General features: G+C 41.2%; 1 protein-coding gene across 1 annotated transcript; it reads right to left on the bottom strand.

Moving 5' to 3' along the window:
* Positions 1–4,586: 4,586 nt before the first annotated feature.
* LOC130070440 (polyunsaturated fatty acid 5-lipoxygenase-like) lies at positions 4,587–13,570 on the bottom strand. The gene is made up of 10 exons (XM_056234829.1): positions 13,400–13,570; positions 13,078–13,212; positions 12,752–12,955; positions 12,470–12,556; positions 11,864–12,033; positions 11,631–11,743; positions 8,440–8,447; positions 6,320–6,418; positions 6,041–6,211; positions 4,587–4,810 (listed from the first exon to the last, which is right to left on the bottom strand). Exons 1-10 carry the CDS (start codon positions 13,562–13,564, stop codon positions 4,631–4,633), a joined length of 1,332 nt encoding a protein of 443 aa, XP_056090804.1. The 5' UTR covers positions 13,565–13,570; the 3' UTR covers positions 4,587–4,630.
* Positions 13,571–14,378: the final 808 nt, after the last annotated feature.

Genomic DNA, 14,378 nt, shown 5'->3' with positions numbered 1-14,378 from the left:
ACAAACATCAATGCGTAAGAGACAGTCTGAGAATTAAAATGATTTATTTCTTATAAGAAAGGTTCAATTGGCCCACAGAGGTAGACAGTGTACAGTTCTGCGAGGAAAGTGAGACCCGGAGAGGAGGGAGAGAGCGGTTTTTATACAACTATCTCAAGGTCTGTTCTTCTGCCCATATATAGACTATAGTTCAGTTCTCTACCGTCAGGAAATAATAATAATAACCTGAACTTTAGGGTTTGGTTATGCTCTCTTGCTTGCTCTAAAACTGGCCTGTCCTTTGACCTTTGGGGTCAAAGTCCATCCGTCTCTCCCCGTCCACCCATCTCACCTGCTCACATCAATCAGTAGCAGCTGCAATTATTGGTTTGAAAGAGAAAGAATAAAAAATCCCATAACAATGCCCATTCAATATTATCTGTTAACTTCCCCAATAACCGATTAGTGCAGGCTACTGTTGTAGTCATGGTTGTCATGTCATCCATGTACGCTCTGATTGGTGGTAGTCGCATCCCAGAAGCCAAGCGCTCTCCTCCTACTACCCATCTTGATGCCCTAATGATTACTTCCATTGCCATGGTAAAAGCCAGTGGAGAAATGGTGTATCCTGCCATTATTCCAACCTCTAGGCATTGCCATGCAGTGCTGAATTTTGGAATTGAGAAACTAAATTGCAAATCTCCAAAATAGGCTTTCACTAAATTTGTTATTGACATTGGTACTCTGAAAAAATCAAATGCTGCCCAAAGAAGCTCATGTGGCACTGAACCATATGCATTAGCCAAATCCAGGAATGTCACATAGAGCTCCTTCCTCTCCTTTTTAGCTGACTGAATTCGTTGCCAGATAACATTGATGTGTTCTAAGCATCCTGAGAACCCTGGAATGCCCGCTTTTTGAACTGAAGTGTCAATGAAGCCATTCTTTAATAGGTAGGTGGACAATCTCTGGGCAATAATGCTGAAGAAAATCTTACCTTCAACGTTTAATAGTGAAATAGGACGAAACTGACTGATGCTTGTAGCATCTTTTTCTTTAGGTATAAAGACTCCACCTGCTCTGCGCCATGCTCTAGGTACAACCTGTTTTTTCCCATGCCACTTTTAACAATTTCCACAGAATTCGCAGAACTCCCGAAGCACTCTTGTACACTCTGTACGGAACTCCATTAGGCCCTGGAGATGATGAAGCCCTTGTCTTTCTCACAGCCTGCTCTACCTCTTTCCACTTAGGTGCACAGACCTCCATTTGGTATTCTGGTGGGCTGGAATTGACATAGGCTCATGCCTTTTTGCATCTGTATGCGTTTCCTCCAAATATCTCTCTAGCTCAACTCTAGATGCTTTTAAAGTGCCATTCTTCTCACTGGTGAATAACTTCTTTACGAATTTGAATGGGTCTTTATAAAAATTAGCCCTCGCACGTTCCTTCTTTTTGTTGCGTTTCCGTAGGTGCTCAGCTCTGCGTAATGTTGCCAGCTTATCTTTTATGTCCCTTTGTAAGAGATTGAGTCCCTCCTTCTGACTTTGTTCTGCTCTTTTCCATTGCTTCCTCAGCTGTCTCCTTTCTCTAACTAACCCTTCAATATTCTGCTGCCGTCTAGACATTGCAGTAGTAGTTTGTACTTTTCCTTCCTTTTTTCTACACCAAACCTCTCACTTCCATATGCATAAATGATGTCCCCAAATTTATCCAGCTTCTTTTCAACTGTACCAGTTAATCTTTCCAATGCAAAGCATAGATCTGTGTTTACCGTGTCCCATGCAGTTTTCTCACAAGCTCTTGGCCATCTAACTCCAGGCCTATGCCCGTTGAGGTTCTTTTCTCTCTTATGCTGGTTAGTCTGACCGGTTTCACAAGTATGAATATGTTCATCACTAACTGTGCAAGCCCTCCTCTCCTCACAGGGGTGCTGATATCCTGCGAGCTGTGGTTTGCTTCCTGTCGCTGGATTTCATTCGACTGACTTGACTGACTTTGTAAGAAGTACTGATCAATGCGAGGCCCTTGTCCCTTCTCCCTCAAGTATTTCATCTTCCATTGATGAACCTTCAAACCCCTGAACGTTGTCGCCTTGCTCCAGCCACAGACACAAACTTGGAGTTCAATGACTTTACTAACTGCAGATCTTGAACTAGTCTTACTCTCCATACTCATATCCGTTTCCATTCCTAAGTCGTTAACCATGTTGTCCAACATCGAGTCATCTTCCGCCCCCGCTCTCGCAGACTCTAGGGGTATTTTTCTCTTTCACTTCTCAGAAGCCTTGGGCGGGTGTCTCCAGCATCCTGTAAACACGGAGCTGGATACTGCTGACAAGGGTAGCTAACCCTTACCAGCCCCATTGGGGTCTCTTTCCTCCTGTCAGCTGTCTCTCCAGGCTGTCACAAGGTCTTTCCCTTGTTGCCAGCAGCACTATTCACCGCAGTCACTGGACGTATCCAGATCTTCATAATTTCCATTACACGAGAGTAGAAGTTAAAACTTCATGCTGATTTATACTCGGCTTTCGCCAAGATAAGCAACACTAAGACGTAGCTTTACAGTAAACTATGCTTCTCCATCCATTTACGCTTCCTTCCATATGGTGGTGTGACTCCCCTTCTGTCCGGCGTTAACGGCTGAAATGTACTTGGCGCGTCAGCACACATTGATCAGCACACATAGCACACATAGGGGCCTCGCATTGATCAGTACTTCTTACGAAGTCAGTCAAGTCAGTCGAATGAAATCGGCTGCAACTACAGTGTGGTCTCCCTAGTGGACCAGCACGACAACCGTCTGGATTGAGCCGAGTAAGGGACATCTCTAGGCTATTCAAGTGGGCACCTTCCGTCCTCAGTGTTTCGTCGACTAGCCCACGACACCTCAAGAGGGCTTGACAGTGACTCTGGCGTCCCAGAGTCACCCCCTCCGTCCCCCACTCAACTCAGCCCAGCTTACTGACCTCTACATTCCTCCTGCTGCTGAGACCTAACCTCAATTTCACAATCTCTCCGCAACCCGACCATACGCGCCAACCCGTTTGACTAAGGCTGTCGAGCCCCACTGGTGCGTTATAGCAAAATTAATACATGATTAACTAACTGTATTTTTTATGTACATTTCTGAAATGTACTTTCTATATAGCTGCTTTGAAACAATATGTATTGTGAAAAGCGCTATACAAATAAATTTTAATTGAATTGAATTGAATTGAATTAAGCTTGACCGTCCGCCATGCGGAGGCTCTTGCAGCTTTGTGTTAAGGCACTGGAAGGTGGCAGTATTAGTAGCGTGTTAGAGGATCCAATACAGTCGGTATGATCGACTAAGTCGAACGTTACCCGACTGAAAGGGAACGTCTCGGTTACCAATGTAACCCTCGTTCCCTGAAGGAGGGAACAGAGACTTAGTCCCCCTGCCACTTCTACTGGACCACCGCTGACTGGGGCAGGATCTGCTCCTCAGCGAAAAACAACTGGTAGGTGCATCCACTCCTGTGTTATACCCGCAGGACAGGGCGGAGCGTTGATTACGCACCTGCCAAAGCTTGTTTGGCTTGATTGTAAGAGTAATCAGAGTGATCGGGCTCACTAGGCGTTATCCCATACAGTCGGTACGATCGACTAAGTCTCTGTTCCCTACTTCAGGGAATGAGGGTTACATTGGTAACCGAGACGTTTCCTATTACTATTGTCTGGTTTTTCCATTCTTGTTTTTGAAAGATTCCCGAGTATTAATGTTAGTTTGAATTTGTTTGCATTAAAGACTGCTGCACATCCTGTTTATTCTCTGCTGTGTATTTTTTTGGATTGAGTATGCAATCAATACACAAGTTACTTTAGGGGGTAAAACATTTTTATTTTATTCAGGTTACAAAAAGAAATACACCAAAGTTAAATTATTGTATTTGTTCACAGAAAAGTAATCGTATGGGTTTTTTAAAAAGATGGCAGGCATATTTGAACTCTTGCTGAACAGACACAAATTAATGAATGAATATATGGCCTAATTCACTGCTAGAGCTACAGTAAACACAGTAACATTTATAAAATGGCAAAGAACAGGGGTAACATTGCTTTTGTTATGATGAAAAAAGAAAACAGTTGCGCAATCAGCGCAAAATCAATATAGATGTAAGATCTCAATATAACTGTAAGGTCAAAAATAAGTCAAATGATTATTTAATAGACTGTAGCCTACAAACAAAAGATCATCTGAGCAATAAAGAATTTGAATTAATGAATTAAGTAAATGATTACCACAGTATGGATATATGAATATGCAACTTTATATGAAAAAAGAAAATAATAAAAAAGATAAACAATAATTGTATTATAACACAAGTTTAGCTCTTTAAAGCATGGCCAAATAAACGGTTCTGCTTTCCTGGCGTGAACCAGACAATCACCCCTCAGATAACATACATATGTGCACAGATGGCATTACAAAGTAATATCCCTTATTTCCCTTTAACAGTCAAATACAAGAAGCGTTAATCTAACATAATTTCTATAAATTGCCTCAAAAGGCAGAATGCTCTGTGTTTTACAATACTTAATATTTTAAGTAGAGCTGTTCTTCTCTTTTTCTATGTCAAGCACACATTGGCCATACACACTATATATAGGCCTGGCACAATATTTTCTCAAATTGCAACACTGTTGGGGATTTTGTCTGGGGACAAATAACCATATCCAACTGTTAATCCCTCATTCCGGCTCTTGATGATGTTGGTCACCTCATCTAGTTTCTTGCGGAAAGTCTTTATGGCTTCCTTCACTGGTTCCTCTGTGAAGCACATCTCTGGATACATGCCTAAGTACCGCTGGGGGAAAAGCAAGTTCTTCAGAAAGTAGAAAAACATCTTTCTTTCTTTTTACAAGGTAAACTGACCCTTCTCTAAGCTCCGCCCCCTTGGTTACTGTCAATCATTCACACAAGCTTATAAAACAAACAAAGAATTGGGGATTTTCATTAATAGCACCATTTTCATAGAAATGTAGAAAACTTAATGAAATTATTCTTGGAATAAAGTCTGACATTCCAAAGCATTTTTATTTGCCGTGTTTCTTTAAAGAACTTGTAAAATAATGCGGTAACATGATTAATAACTGCAGATCAGCAGAGATCAGAATTAGTGCAAATGCTTTTTACATTCAGAGAGAAGCCGATTACACCACTGTAAAAAGTCACATTTTTCCATTACTTTAACTTATCGAAATCGAATTTCAGCTTAATTGTATAAGTTGTATTAGTGAACAGAACTCTTTCTTATTTTACTACTACATAATCACAATACTGGGAACTGTTTTCTTACTATCCCGTCTGTAACCTTAATCAAAACATACATGCTACATGCTCCAGAAAAAAAAGATAAATGATCTCTTCTATAGCTTTTAGATCATTTAGTTTAAAACTGTACAAACACAAAGGGCCTCCATTGACTACCATTAGAGAAGAGCAAAAGTTTGCCTGTTAGGATTGGAAGAAATGTATTTCACTACAGAATACATTACGTAAAATATAATTTGTAACATATTCTGTTAGTTTACCCTAGGAAAGTAACATAATTTTAATACTTTAGATTACTTTCAACACTGTTTTGAATTTTAAAAGTGTGACTGTGGCAGCAGCAATATATAGTGTAGAATTTTCATTCTCAGTGTTTGTGCAAAGCTCCTAATAAATGGTATTTTAAATACGAACAGCATTAAATAAATAGATACATTTTATGTTACTCCCCAAACATGATGATGTTTTTAATGTGGGACTTAGCAACGGATCAGTTAAATGAATTGCTCTTCCTGACTGAAAATATTGCGTTGACAGTGCCCCAGAGAACACATACACTATAGCAAGCAAACAATCTACAACAATAAGAAGAATTAAAATGTATTTGAGCATACATAAAAAAAAATCTTTTTTTCAACTCAAACCTTGATGCTCTGTACCCTCATCTAGTAACATGTTCTTTCTTTTTCATTGATTTGAACTAGATTGCTGCCATGTTCTATACAATTTCAAGAGGAAAGTATATTAGAATAAGACATCAAACCTCGTTCTCCTGGAACTGAGTGAGGACCCAAGCTATTCCTAGAACCTTGTAGGAACGTTCATGGTCAGGTAGACTCTTAATGATAAAATCGATATCCACTTTGCCCTTCTGTACGGGAGGCGGCATGAGCATGGTGGAAGGACTGTTGGGGATCCAGCCATAACAGTCAAACTGCAACATAAAAGTTTACTCACAGATATTAGCTTATGGATATTATCAAGAACTGTGCCTAGCAATTTTTAAAGCTCTTGTTGTGTGTAATGTAGTGTGTAATCTCACCTGTCCAAAGTTGACAGCGGCATGTTGTGCTGAAGCGTTGAATATCACAATGGTCAGGTACTTGACTAACTCCTCTCGAGTTTTCAGAGACTCTGGAAACTCTGGAAACAGTGGCAGTACGCATTTAACTTATGCTCACATTTAAAGGTGACTTGAAACACACAAAGATGCATATAGAGTATACAAGAATAAAAAAAATAATCATGCATGCTTGTAATCATGTAATTTGGCCCCGTTTACACCAGGTATTAAGATGCGTTTTGGTCGATTGGATCACAAGTAGACGAGGGACACACATTCCCGTTTACACCTGGGATTTTACTCTCTTTTGTTCACTTTCAACCACTTGAACGCCAGAAGCGTGTTTTACAGTATCATTGTTATACAGTATGTTACATGTACTTGTCAGGTTGAGTGAAGGGAGCGAGGACTCAATTGCAGGAGAAATAAGGGCTTTATTAACAAAAGTGAAAACACAAACAAAAACTACCCCGTGGGGGAAAACAGGACAGAAAGGCACGACTTGACTTGTCTAGAGCAGGGAAACACTCAAGGTAACATTTAGTGACAATCCAGCACAGGACTGAAAACATAAGGAGAATAAATAGGGAGAGCAAACAAAGCAGGTAATGAGGGAGGACAGGTGGGGCAAATGAATCAAACAGGTAACAAGATGAGAGGGGCTAGACAATCACCAGGAGAGCACATGGCACAAGGAAACATACATGACAAGCCATGTGCTCACACCAAACATGACTTGAACACAAGCACACGGCCAGTAAAACCAATCACCAGCCATGTGCTCACACAAAACGAGACATGAACACGCAGCTAATGAAAACACTCATAAGCCACGTGTTCACACAAAACATGACAACATGAAAGCACACAGCTAGTGTAAAACACAAGCTGTGTGCTACACAGCACAAGACACGAATGCACATGAAACAAGGCACAGACAAGGTAAAACAGGTGTGTCAGGGCTCTGTCACAAAACCAAGAAATAGACTAGACAGAAGTGACAGAACCGTGACAGTACTTTCTATAGTAATAACTATATATTATGCAAAATTACATGCAATTAACCCTAAACCAGACCAAACCAAACACTAATCCTAACCCTATAGGAAGTACATGTTGTTACTTAATATTACTCAGTACATAAATGTATAATTTCAGTGAAACCCTATATTTTAATGCAACATATGTTAAGAAAAGCGTAGTTTAATCTAAGCACTCTGTCTAATCCCTTTAAAGCGCACTTCAGAATCTGTCCGGAAGTAGTAGGTCATTCGGTTACTTTCTGCTTTCTCTTTTATGAATAAAGTGAATTCGGACATACTTTTTTTTACCTATATAGTAGGGAAGTATGTGATTTTGGATGCAGCCACAATCAAACAAGTTGGCAGAACTAACTTGGTTCACAAATCATTTTTAATTGTTTGTTCAGTTTCCCGTACACACTGTCTAAAGTGGTTTCTCAGTCTTAGAAAATTAAAACCGTTGAATAAAGTGGCTGTGGAACTACAATTGAACGCAAATCTGCAAATGCATCCTATTGTTTGCCAGTGATGAACATCTTGATTAGGCCTAGATGAACATCTATCTATGCCATCTGTGAACGATTCCAACGGCATAGCTAGATTTCATTTCATACAGGTAATACTTTTTACAACAGACTGATTATTACGCTAAGCAAACAATACCACAAGTATCACATTAGCAGTTTTTTTGATATGCTCCTAATTTATACAATAAATAAGCGACCATTTTTCACAGAGTTTGAAATGAACATCCGCCAACCCACAACGAATGCCTTTGCATTGCGTACATCAACCATCAGTGTGGTCTACGCTTTCTTTCGCATGTCGACATTCGTCCGCCATCTCCTCGTCTGGAATCAGAAGCATCTGAAGTCGCTTAGCGCCATTCACATCCCTACGTAATTTCCCCCAGTTAGCCTACTCGCACTGAAACTGTGCAAGGTTAGGGAGGACGAGGACCATGTCTTGTTGGTTGCACCATACTGGCCCAAGCATGCTCCACTCGACACCCCCTCCCTGGCCGATTCTCTGAAGAAAAACCTGCCTTCTCAGAGACGGGGCACTTAATGGCACCACACCCAGACCTCTGGAACCTCCAGGTGTGGTCTCTGGATGGGACGCAGAGAATATAATTGATATATTCTCACCGGCGATCTACCCATCTATGTATAGTTCAGGGTTAGGTCAGCCCCTGTGCTAGATCACGGTTAGGTCAGCTCCTGTGCTAGATCAGGGTTAGGTCAGCTCCTGTGCTAGATCAGGGTTAGGTCAGCTCCTGTGCTAGATCAGGGTAAGGTCAGCTTCTGTGCTAGATCACGGTTAGGTCAGCTCCAGTGCTAGATCATGGTTAGGTCAGCTCCTGTGCTAGATCACGGTTAGGTCAGCTCCTGTGCTAGATCAGGGTTAGGTCAGCTCCTGTGCTAGATCACGGTTAGGTCAGCTCCTGTGCTAGATCAGGGTTAGGTCAGCTCCTGTGCTAGATCAGGTCTAGGTCAGCTCCTGTGCTAGATCACGGTTAGGTCAGCTCCTGTGCTAGATCACGGTTAGGTCAGCTCCTGTGCTAGATCAGGGTTAGGTCAGCTCCTGTGCTAGATCAGGGTTAGGTCAGCTCCTGTGCTAGATCACGGTTAGGTCAGCTCCTGTGCTAGATCAGGGTTAGGTCAGCTCCTGTGCTAGATCATGGTTAGGTCAGCTCCTGTGCTAGATCATGGTTAGGTCAGCTCCTGTGCTAGATCACGGTTAGGTCAGCTCCTGTGCTAGATCAGGGTTAGGTCAGCTCCTGTGCTAGATCACGGTTAGGTCAGCTCCTGTGCTAGATCAGGGTTAGGTCAGCTCCTGTGCTAGATCAGGTCTAGGTCAGCTCCTGTGCTAGATCACGGTTAGGTCAGCTCCTGTGCTAGATCACGGTTAGGTCAGCTCCTGTGCTAGATCAGGGTTAGGTCAGCTCCTGTGCTAGATCAGGTCTAGGTCAGGTCCTGTGCTAGATCAGGTCTAGGTCAGTCCCTGTGCTAGATCACGGTTAGGTCAGCTCACGGTTAGGTCAGCCCCTGTGCTAGATCAGGTCTAGGTCAGCTCCTGTGCTAGATCACGGTTAGGTAAGCTCACGGTTAGGTCAGCTCCTGTGCTAGATCACGGTTAGGTAAGCTCACGGTTAGGTCAGCTCCTGTGCTAAATCACGGTTAGGTCAGCCCCTGTGCTAGACGATGTGCGCATGTGTTGTGATTCCCCTACGGGTGATCCAGCAAGTGTATTTTTCCATGGTACGGCTTCCCTATCAGTGAGCCAGTGTCTTTCCCTCTACAGATCTGCTCTGCCGTCTCTGCACATTATTGACTCCAACCCTAGCTAGGCTGGATCTACCAAAGAGACCTTCCCTATGTAGATCTGCCTTACGGGCCATTCAATGTGTGTAACTCCACATGTCACCTCCCTGCGGTCAATATATGGGCTCAGTAGCATCCCTTTCTGTTTAGAATAGGCACGCTTTCAATCAATCAATCAATCAATAATTTATTGCCATGTCAACTAAGTTGATAGGAATTTGTCTTGGTACAACTCTCAGACATAAATAACCAAAAAACAGACATCATAAGTACACCAACAATGAACCCAACAATCCCCAGCAACCATAGGACATAGGACCAAAACCCTGCAGACATTAAAAAGGACAATACCCTATGGCAGAGAAAGTGCACAATGCATACAGTTAATGAGGTGCTGCTAGCCGTCAGCGCAAATTCAGATATCTGATAGCCAGAGGGAAAGTGCTGTCTCTAAAACGTGATGTAGAAGTTTTAATGCTCCTATATCTTCTTCCTGATGGGAGTAGTTTAAAGAGATGGTGAGCAGGATGAGAGTGGTCCGCTATGATGTTTTTAGCCTTTCTGATAATTCTAGTGGAGAAGAGTGAAGAAAGTGAAGGGAGGCTACAGCCCATGATTTTTGATGCTCTGCGTACTACTCTTTCCAACCTAGTTTTGTCCTGAGCGGTTGTGTGACCGAACCAGACAAGCATGGAAAAAGTAAGGACGCTTTCAATTGTTGACCTATAAAAGTGGATCATGGCAGCTCGGCTGACTCTAAATTTTTTGAGCTGACGCAGAAAGTGGAGTCGCTGGTGCGCTTTACTGATCTTAATATTAGTGTTTAGCTCCCATGATAGGGATTCCTGGATTGTGGTCCCAAGGAACTGGAAGGAAGTGACCCTCTCCACCTCCACCCCATTTATGGAGAGCGTAGGGAGAGGACTAGGGGTCCTTCTAAAATCCACTACCATTTCCTTGGTTTTTGAGATGTTAATTGTCAAATTACAGCTTCCACACCATTTCACCAGCCCCTCCACTTCTCTGCGGTAGTCAGACTCATCTCCATTAGTAATGAGACCAACTACAGAAGTATCGTCAGCAAACTTAAACAACAAAACTGAACTGCTGTGTGACTGACAGAATTGTGTGTATAAAGAATACAGAAGTGGGGAAAGGACACAGCCCTGTGGGGCGCCAGTGTTCAAAAACTTTGACCGTGAGACGCAATCACCCATTTTAACCACCTGCTTCCTATTGCATAAAAAGTTGAAAATCCATTTGCAAAGTGATGTTCTAACACCTAGCTCCTGTAGAATGTTAATCAGCTTCACAGGAACGATGGTGTTGAACGCAGAGCTAAAGTCCACAAAGAGGACACGTACATAAGTGGATTTAAACTCCAGATGTTGAAGAATAGAGTGCAAACAGAGTGAAACTGCATCATCAACACTCCTATTTGCTCTATAAGCAAATTGGTGGGGGTCAAGTGAAATACTGGACAGGTGTTTACATATCCTGTCCAGGTGTTATCCAAATAGTCTCACTTTATGGGTTAGAAGGGGCAGCAGTGATCGACTCTCTCTGCGTAAAGCTCTGTCCTTTCTTTACCCCAACAGGTGAGGGAATTAGGCAGCTTATGAAGGGCGCTGAAAGGGACAGCAAATGTAGCATTTTTGGTAGGGATCCCGATACATTAGTTCAGTTCTGACATAACGTTAAACGGTACTCTAGGTGACTGCGTCTTTTGTGGCTGTTCGAACACATTCGACCACATGAACGTTTACACTACGAAAGTAATCCGGTCTAATGCGTTTTCGACTAACTCTCGAAGTGGTTGAAAGTGAACAAGCTTTAGACCCCGTTTACGCCTGTATTTAGCGTTGTCCACTTATGTTCCGATCGACCTAAACCTCTTAGTACCAGATGTAAACAGGGCGTTTGATAAATTAAACCTGTACTCACTGTCAGAATTATTCATGCCATAGGAAACATCCTTAACAAATTCTTGAATCTCTCCATCACTTTGAACGGTCTTATCGCTCTCATAGTAGATCTCGACCACAGCAGATACAAAACTGCAGGAAGATCAACAAAATGACAAATTAATATAAATAACTCTGGATGCCAAAATTGTTCATTGAAGTGTTTGTACTTTTGCACTAGTGGTACATAATCTGAACTGTTGCAACACCTACCTGTGTATTGCCTCCCAGATCTTCTTGCCATCATCTCTATAATAGTACTTGGGCACATCTTTCATTCCTCGAGCCTCTATGGTCTCAGGGAAGCACAGGGACTCGTAGGTTAAAGTCTTCATGGCACTTTGAATCACTTTAGCTATCCCATCTCCATTGACGCTAGTAATCTTTGGATACCAAGAATTCAGTTAATCTTTTGCCTCAATCTTTTCAGCACTTATTTAGCCTACTCAAGTGACCATCAAGGGAATTATGGGTGAAGTTTTATTCTGGTGGGTTTTTTTTTGTATTTGGGAAATTTAGGAACTACTTAGGTCTGTCGGTTTAAGCAAACACCTGTTAACTAAATACAACATAACCTATGAAATAGAAGTAAGAGCATTCAGCAAAAAGACAGAATATCACAAGACAAAAAGTCAAGTAAAGGCTCAGGCCTGTCATGATGAAGATTTGTTAACACTGTGTGCGTCTTTAAACCTATATCATGGACAGAAATTATGTCTTGGCAGACAAAAACAAAATAATCTAATTTGAATAGAATTACTGTGAATCCTAGAAATATGCTGTTTATGTGTGGATATATTAAATTAGGTGTAAAGCTACCTGGCTGATGACCCCGTCTTCATTGATGAGATTTCCACGGGCCGCTGCATTGATTGCAATTGTGAAACGAACATGAGGTTTCAGTAACTGTAAAAAGCAAATGATGAATTTAAACATGTGCATTAAATCATAAAAAATTTATTAAAAAAGCATAACCTGAAAGAGGAACTGTGCTTTCAGTGTCCTGCCCTGGAGGTTGTTGTTTAACATAAAACCATTGTTAACAAAATAAAGAAAAGGCAAGGATATTAGAACCAGCAACCCATATTGAGAGACATGTACCTTGTATACAGGATGGACTGGAGGGAGCTGTCTGTACATGGCCATTTCAAAAACCTCTGATATCAGATGTGTCTTGAGAAGGTGCGTGACCAACTGGTGTACAAGGAGGTCGGCAGATTTCACCCACATCTTGGCAAGCATCCAATCATATTCATTATCACTCGGGATAAAGATTGGGCTCTTTTCCCCTGGGGTTTGACTGAGCTGATTTAGATATAATAAAGCCAAGCGGGATATTTTTACTTCAGTGAGTAGATTCACGGAAAAAGCACTTTTATTTTTAATTTATGTTTTAATTTGATACTGATTCTATATGCGACAGATACCTGAATGGCAATTGGCACAATTTGGTCCAATCTGTTCTTGTACAGCAGGCAGAGGGGTGCAGTCAAATAGACCTGATCGCTGGATGTTGGCACTCCCTCCAGTATTTCATAATCCACTATGTAGATGTTTCCCGCCTGTAAACGTGTACACAGGTGCAAAGTTTAGAACTAATAGTTCATGGGTTCAAATAACATTGATTTGAGTCATTTATGTAAATTAAATTATGCGAAGTGTTATTAATTATGTGAAATTATATGATTCAAGCCTTGGATTTGATTATTGACTAATTGTTCAAGTGATTTATGTCTTAAAGTTTCTGACCTCTAATTCCTCTTGTAGTGTGACTCCTTTCTCCAGAAAGCCCTTCACCATCTCATGTGTAACTGGAAATTTGACTGGAATTTCCTTGCACTTCCTGATCATGACAGGATTGCAGCCGTTCAAAAACTGATAGCCGAACATGTAATCCTCTTTCCAGTGTTGCATCACTTTCTCTGTTCAGATTTCAATGGGGAAAATTGAGTCAACTGTCAAAGGCTTTACAGGCATGAAAAAAAGTGATTTTGTTTAAATGAAGAAACAAACAAACAAACAAAAAACAAACATTCTTAACAAAGGAAGAAATAATCCAAACCTAGAAAAGTGTTCTTGATATTAAAATCTTCTAATATCTTTTCAAAGAATGTCATGCCTTTCCAGGAATGAATTCTTTCTTTCAATTTTTCACGAATTGATTCCTCCTTCCTGTAACAGAGTGCATACTGTATAATTATAGACATGAAAAGTATTTGCATGATTTTTCATTCTGGAATACGGAGTAAAAATTCAGTATCTAATCAACACAGACTGAGGTCATGACACATTCCCCCAAGACTTACGCTTTCATCAAATTCCAAATAAAGTCTTCCTCTTTTCCCCAATCAAACTGAACTTCTGTTGGAAGTTTTTTACCATCTATGCTCTTAGGGTAGCCTTGGCGCCACTCAGTCCACCTTCAAGAAGAGAAATGACAACATCAACTTGTGCAGTTACACTGTTAGACACTGTTTAATTAGTTTCACTTCTATGGACTATTAGTTTCTTTATCGTCAGTTTCCTGTTTCCTTTGTTTCTATGCATGACACTGATTCTATCATCACACTTGTTACTCTTTTAGTTTGTTATCTTGTTTATATATCTGTTTTCAGTTCCTTATTGTCCGGTATTGTTTGTGCATTTGCAGCACACTGTTTGTTTATATTACATTGAGTTATTTAATAAACTTTTTGTTATTTTCATCCTTTTAGGCATTTCTTCATCC

Source organism: Rhinichthys klamathensis, unplaced genomic scaffold (assembly GCF_029890125.1).
Source record: "Rhinichthys klamathensis goyatoka isolate OS25496 unplaced genomic scaffold, OSU_Roscu_1.1 h1tg000406l_1, whole genome shotgun sequence".
NCBI classification, from domain to species: domain Eukaryota; kingdom Metazoa; phylum Chordata; class Actinopteri; order Cypriniformes; family Leuciscidae; genus Rhinichthys; species Rhinichthys klamathensis.
Note: the sequence above shows the minus strand (reverse complement) of the source record. Positions and strands in the feature narration are given on the sequence as shown.

Coding starts and splice junctions, on each gene's coding strand:
- LOC130070440 (XM_056234829.1), bottom strand. CDS start 13,564: ATGCAACACTGGAAAGAGGATTACATGTTCGGCTATCAGTTTTTGAAC. Junction 13,213..13,399: donor CACTACAAGAGGAATTAGAG/GTCAGAAACTTT, acceptor ACACGTTTACAG/GCGGGAAACATCTACATAGT. Junction 12,557..12,751: donor CAGTCCATCCTGTATACAAG/GTACATGTCTCT, acceptor TGCTTTTTACAG/TTACTGAAACCTCATGTTCG.